We start from the raw sequence: 7,061 nt of genomic DNA, 5'->3' as shown, positions 1-7,061 counted from the left end.
GAAAGTAATCCAGAGAAGGGCAACCCAAGGTAACAGAACAAGCTGAAGGTTCCGTAAAGGACGGATGGACGATGTGTCCAGAATGGAAGAATATTTTTATGTAGGTGAAAATTCACAAAGGGTTTTACTGCCGAAATATTGCGAAAAATTATACAAATCTCTTAGATAGGTACATATCTGAGAGTCATCATCATTCTTCACAGAAAACTTAAATTGAAGCACAGTTAGGTACATACCTACAAATATATCAATTCTGGATATTATCTCAGTTTTAAACAAAAGAAGTGGACAAAAAATAATTTGATACTTTTGAGATGTGATTTCCACAATATTATTGGAGATTTTTTGACCACGTCGCAGTAGGAAACACAACCTAAGAAAAGCTCCTAATAAAAGAAAAATGGCAGGGTGAAAAAAAGATCGCCAAAGCATTTCACAGAAAGCTCTTTACTCTAGATGAATGATTCATATTCATATCAATGAAGACAGAACAGGTTATAAACAAAATACTGAGTTGGTCAATGATCGAGATGAAGTCATCATAAATACGTTTATGTTGAAAAGAAGAGAAGATAATGTTATAGATAGATATTAAGAAGAAACTAGGTAAATAAAATATTATATAATAAAATAGGTTTGACTCCAGACAGATTAATAGAACCAAAAAAATATTAGCTGGAAATATGTATTACATATTTCAAAAAATTAATTTAATCTGCTGTACATGGTATTTATTAGAAAAGACATTCAAAATAATTATGGTAAATAAAATTTAGAAACCTAATACTTAAAAAAAATAAAAAGACTTTAATAAACTTCGAAATTATAAATATATCACTAGTATAGGTATCAGAGAATACAAAGAAAGATAAAAATATAACAAACGGTGCCAATATTAACATATTAGGTAGGCTAGATCAAACAACAGAAATAAGGGCCACGATAAAAATAGCAAGATATGCGATTGTAAAAACGAAAACCATTCCCTGCAATAATGAACCATAAAGGCCTTAAATCAGAACTGGGGGTAAAAGCTCTGAGATACTACTTATTTTCGATATGTACTACAATATTGACTTGAAAGCTGAGCACGGAAGCAAAAACACCTAAATAAGCTACAGTCATTTGGAACTTGGTATTACAAAAGGATGCTTAAAATGGTATCTATGGACAAGGAAGAAAGTATTGCGAAAAATGTGTAAAGAATACGAAATAATAAACACAATACAAATAAGAACGTTACAAAATAGCTTTGACCATTAATTAGGAGACAGCGATATGAAATACTAAGATTGATAATAGAGGGAAACATAAGACGAGGAAGCATTATAGGAAGAAGGACAAGAGTGTCATGGTCATTGACTGGAAAATTTTAAGAGACTGGTTTCAATGTAGTTGAATAGAAATATTCAGAGCCAGCGGCGGTAGATAGAGACAAGATATTGATAATGATATCCATCCTCTGAATGAGAGACGGTACTTACCTAAACAAGTGAAAATTTGGAAATAAGTAAACAAACAATTTACGAAAAAAACTCAATAAATGGTTAGAATGAAGTCGTTAAAGAGAAATGTCAAAAAATTATACTTCTTGAATTCAATCACTTATAGAAAAAATTGTAAAATGACAAAAGAAGAATAGATAGCTAATAATATCCTATCATCCCAAAATCCCAAAGATCTTAGACAGCCAAAAATTTGGAAAGAATTATCATATAAGTACTTGGAAAATTATAAAAAAGAAGACTTTTGCAAAAAAAATATACGAAAATAGAAAACTGTTCTAAATATTAAAACAGACACAAAACTAATTTAAATTTTGAATAGACATAAATTGACAAAAGAAAACAACTGAAAAACTAAACTTAATTAGACAAAAGAAAGGAAAAATAAAGGAAAGGGTTTATATGAGAAAAAAAATGTAACAAATTATAAAAGAAAGTAATACTTTATTACAATAATTAAAAATTAAAATTTTTATATATAATATATAAGTCTAAGTGTACTGTTTAAAAAGTTTTGCTAAAACTAACATATCACAATATTTCATATTTGATTTAACCAACTTTACGGGGATAGGCGCAAAATATTAGTCCAATGTTATTTAAATGTATTCACTTCTTCGAATCCTGAGAAAACTAATACATATTTTTGAAAAATTTAAACACAAAATGAAAGATTACATTATTACCGAAAGACGAAAGTCCCTTAGGATAAACAAAAAGTTTCTTTTGAATGAGATATTTGAAATTAAAAATCACACTAAATTTCCTTTTTTTACCCCTGTAATTTTATTAAAATAAACGTTATAGAAGTTTTCAGGGACTTTCGGCCCTCGGTAATAATGTAATCTTTCATTCTGCGTTTATATTTTTCAAAAATTCTTACTAGTTTTAACAGGATTCGAAAAAAAACGAATGCGTTTAAATAGCATTAGATCAAGATTTTGCGTATACCCCTTTCAGATATACCTTATTTCACGAACATACGCCTGTTTTGAATTACTTCGACAACGAATATTTTACTGTGCAAAATAAGAAGAACGAAAGTAAATTGCAAATAAAATATTCGTTGTAGAAGTAATCCAAAACAGGCGTATGTTCGTGGAATGGCCCATACAACATTATTGTGTTGACAGATTTTTTAGCGGCAAAAGAAAAAATATATTCGTATAATGTATTACAAAATAATTATAACATAAATCGTAGATATCTACTCCAATACTTGATCAATCGTACGTTGCAGATAAATATCATTCAACTCTACGAGATATTTTACTAAAAAATTGATAATACAGCAATTAGTTGTTATAAAAAAATTGTTTTTAATCGTTTATTCTAGAGCTTTTTATCTTTTTAGATAAGAGAAGCTGATAGATAGACTGTCCCCGTCGCTATTCTCTTTTAAAAATATTCTAATCATATGAGATTACTCTAAATAATTTAAAAATTTGTTAAAAACTTGCCTCAAAAATATAAATTATCCAACAGAACCGCGTCCATACGTAACTACAAATAGTGTATTCGAGAAAACTTTGCTTAAGCTAAAGGATACTGTCACAAAGACGTCGTGCCCGAAGAACTATGGTATAAAGAAGGGCTATTATAATAATCATTACCTATGGTACTATGAGAATGGATAGCGTTCGGCAGCGGGCTCAAGGTGTTGTATCCCGCGTACTGCATGTCGTATTGCATCTTGATGTCCGATTTGCTTTCTGCTGGAAGTAGCCTCGTTATTGAGAACGGATGATTGGATGGAGTGTATCCGGTGGGCTCTTGCTTCAGGTGGTGGTTCATCGGAGTATGATGCAGCATCGCTTGGTGTTCGCTGGACAACGCTAGATGGTTACTTCTGTTTATCATAGCGGATAACTCTTCGTGAGACATATTTTGGTGGTGGTGATGTTGCTGCATATTATGAAGATCATTTGCGTTTAGAAGATTCAATTGATCGACGTCTAATTTTGCAGGATGCAAACTTAACATAGATCCAATGTTTTCGTTAGCTTTGTCTAAATGATGAGATTTGTCTTCGCCGTGTTGAACAGGAGTTTTCTTACCCGAGCTGCTACTGCTGTCTACACTATGAGAAGGACTTTTGTGCGTCGCTCTGAGGATTTCTTTCTTCTCGTCTTTAAATCGTTTTTGCCTTCTCAAATAACAACCATTTTCAAACATGTTACCTGAATCTGGGTGTAAACTCCAAAAAGATCCTTTTCCGGGCTTGTCAGGCGTTCTAGGAACTTTGATGAAACAATCATTAAACGATAACGAATGCCGTATGGAATTTTGCCAGCGCTGTTGGTTTTGTCTATAAAATGGAAATAAATCCATAATAAACTGGTAGATCTCTGATAACGTCAGCATCTTTTGCGGGCTATTTTGTATCGCCATTGTGATTAGAGAAATGTATGAGTATGGCGGTTTTGCGTGTGTGTAAGATCTCCTGTAGGTTTTATCGGCTCTAGCTCGTTGTAACGCACTATTCGGCGAAGTATCACCACCACCTAAATCGCCCCGGCCTATAGTCGCATTATAGTTATTAATAGATGACATTGTCGCACCCATGCAAGCATTCATATTAGAAATCGGCGAACCTATCGTTGAATATCCTAATTGAGGAGGCTCACTCATCGGCTGGTCCATTCGGGGTTGTATTCGATTCATTGCCATATTGGACGTCATTCCCGAGTTCAGCATACCCGATCCGAACATAGAAGTCTGCGGGGAACAACTCATCTGGGCCATCGCCATAGAATTCATGGAGTACGTTGTTGTCATGGGAGACATCGCGTTACTTCCCGTAGACATTGTATTTACGTCAGGATATAGTTTTTGCGTCAACATATTGCACTAAAGTATTATTGCACTAATAGTTTCCACTCGTCGTATTTGTCAACGATTCCGCTCTATCAATTGATTCTATCTCAAACGTCGGTTTTGTTTCATTGTTTACATCACGATCAAATTCACAAACAACTTAACACTTTAGGTATTCCAAAACCTACACTGATTGGAAAAACAAATACCTCTGGCAGCCTGTTTACTTAGATACTACAAGCTAGTCTGAAGTACCCAGAGCGTTGGATAGTCAAATACAAAAGTGTGGAGGGGGCAGATCGCCATAGCAACCGTGGCACTAATCGCGTGCATTCTTCATTCGTTGCTATGGTGATCGGCGGACGATAACAGTTGGCGATTGGCTAGCGGCTCTGGGTTGGCGGTGAGTTAGGTTGAGGGGAATATCGGCGACGCCCACTTAATTCCGATGACGCCACGAAACGAGTGATGTATGAACTAATGATTTCTTCTAAGAGCCGAGAAGCACTGAGTTGAAATTCTGGGTATCTAATATCTAGTGACTTTTTTTTATCTGAAAGTTTGGAATTTCTGAACTGTGATTTGTGTAACATTTTTGGATAATTACATCTCTCGAGGTAATCCTTAATAATTAGAATGCTGGATTTTTAGTAAAGCTAGTAAAGTAATTCATTGTTTTGAAGCACAAACCCATTAAACATACCTACATCCGTATACCTATTACATATTTTTTTAAATAAAACAAAATACATAAATAAACACTTTTTTGTCGAAACCAGTAGGCTAGTAGAGGAACTGGTCCGAATATGGGCCCCCCATTTGTTTTTTTATTGAAACTTGCTTATTATATTTTGATAATACTGTTTAAATGTCATGTCTACATGCTATAAGACCTTAGAAATAAAACTGCTAACTATGTATTTTTTATTATAAAGCTTATTTATTTTACAGGTAATAATATGAAGTGGGGCATATTTTTCTAACCAGGCCAGGCTGTCTGAAATATGGGCCCCATTAAAAAACTATCAAAATTTTCTTTTGACAATAAAAATACGACATAACTTAGCCAACAATTCATGCTTAAGGAATAATAAATATCTCTGAAAAATAAAATAAAATTATCTACAAAAATCGCAAACATAGATAAGAGTCTCTTTCAGCTCCGGAACACTGTTTATGTGCCCAGAGATTGCACATTAAACATTGAACCAGTTTCTTCTCCATTATCTAGTATCATCAGAAAACTCTTCTTTACATACATAATAGATATGTGGCTCCACTGCTTTCAGGAGATTACTGTCCTATCTGCGCTATGTCAAGGTCTTCATCAGCGGGCAAAAATTCCTCTTTATCTTCTTCATCCGAACTAAATTTGGTTTTGTTTTTTCTCTTGGATTTCTTTATATTTTCCCCCTATTCGCTTCCCCTTTCCTTCCTTTATCTTTATATTTTCTTTTAATTCAACTGAAAATACTGTTCTTTTTTCCTTCCCTTATTTTGATTTTCTTATATTCTCAATTGATAATTTAAGAACCAATTTATACGGAGATAAAGTTATAACTTGAGAACCGAGAAGTTTTAATTTCTCTTAAAAACGCTCGGTTCGTAACTGATGGGACAGGTGAATGAACGAATGGACTGATGAATATTTTTGAACAATGTTCTGGCATACTTAGTTGTTGCGTTCGCTGTGTTCCTTAATGGTCGATCTGGGTCTTTAGAATAACTTGGTCCTTGATCTTCTGAACGAACTGTTATATTTTCTAAAGAAATCGTTTCTGCAAGGCGAACTGTCAATCCTTCCAAATAAATTCCAGTCGAGTTACAAGTTTTCTCAGATTCAAGTTTCTCAGCACCGAAATCAGCATCAGAAAAAATGGTTATATTTATTGGCCCTAGTCCTGTTACTTTAAACCCATTCTTAGCTATTTCTGCCGTCTGGGATTTCAGAAAGGCTTTTTCCAATAGTTCTTCTAGATCAATGCGGGCGGTCTGAATATGAGCCCCTAGCCCATATTTACGTCACACAAGGGGCCCATATTTCAAAATATGTACGTTCAAGAAAAATATTAGCTTATGATTTTGTAATTACTTTTTGGTCATAATCTACATTAACACCCTTTTCTTCCCTCTTTCTGTCGCACAAGCAAAATATATCAATTCCGAAATAATGTCCATAAACACAAATATCACTTTATATAAACTTACCCAATAAAATTTTTTCATGAGTCAAAATCAAACGGTCTACACTGTGTAACAACAACATATGCACTGGTGGAGGAATCTGTAAATATATGACAAGAGAGGGGCCCTCTAGTATATTTGGGCATTTTCTAACAGATAACACTACTTGTTTCCTAGGTAGTTTGGTGGCCCATATTAAATACATAGCCCATATTCGGACCAGTTCCTCTAACTTCAATTTTTTTCTTTTATCTATTTTATGTTTGATTATAAGATCGGGTATCAATTTATTTAATTATAGATAAGTATTATGCTTATATTTTGTTGTTATTTGCTTTAAATTCGAACTGATTTATCCTACGTTTCAAATACCTATAAATACCTGAGTTAAAAATGAAATTTATTGAGGTTTCGACTTCCACTTCGGAAGTCGTTATCGAAATACAAAATATTATCTAATAAATTAAATAAATTTTATTTATGTTGCTTAGTAAAAAAATTCTTCTAATAAATTAATTTAATCTGACTGATTGATATCGGCAATTTAGACATATC

At 33.3% G+C, this 7,061-nt stretch overlaps 1 protein-coding gene across 1 annotated transcript; it reads right to left on the bottom strand.

Moving 5' to 3' along the window:
* Positions 1 to 1,929: 1,929 nt before the first annotated feature.
* On the bottom strand, positions 1,930 to 4,786 carry LOC114349412 (protein fork head). The gene has a single exon (XM_028299781.2). The coding sequence runs from the start codon at positions 4,347 to 4,349 to the stop codon at positions 3,057 to 3,059; it is 1,293 nt and encodes a 430-aa protein (XP_028155582.1). The 5' UTR covers positions 4,350 to 4,786; the 3' UTR covers positions 1,930 to 3,056.
* Between the last annotated feature and the right edge of the window lie 2,275 nt (positions 4,787 to 7,061).

Source organism: Diabrotica virgifera, chromosome 1, assembly GCF_917563875.1.
Source record: "Diabrotica virgifera virgifera chromosome 1, PGI_DIABVI_V3a".
Taxonomy (NCBI): domain Eukaryota; kingdom Metazoa; phylum Arthropoda; class Insecta; order Coleoptera; family Chrysomelidae; genus Diabrotica; species Diabrotica virgifera.
This window is presented reverse-complemented; position numbering and strand designations above follow the sequence as displayed.

Coding starts and splice junctions, on each gene's coding strand:
- LOC114349412 (XM_028299781.2), bottom strand. CDS start 4,349: ATGTTGACGCAAAAACTATATCCTGACGTAAATACAATGTCTACGGGA.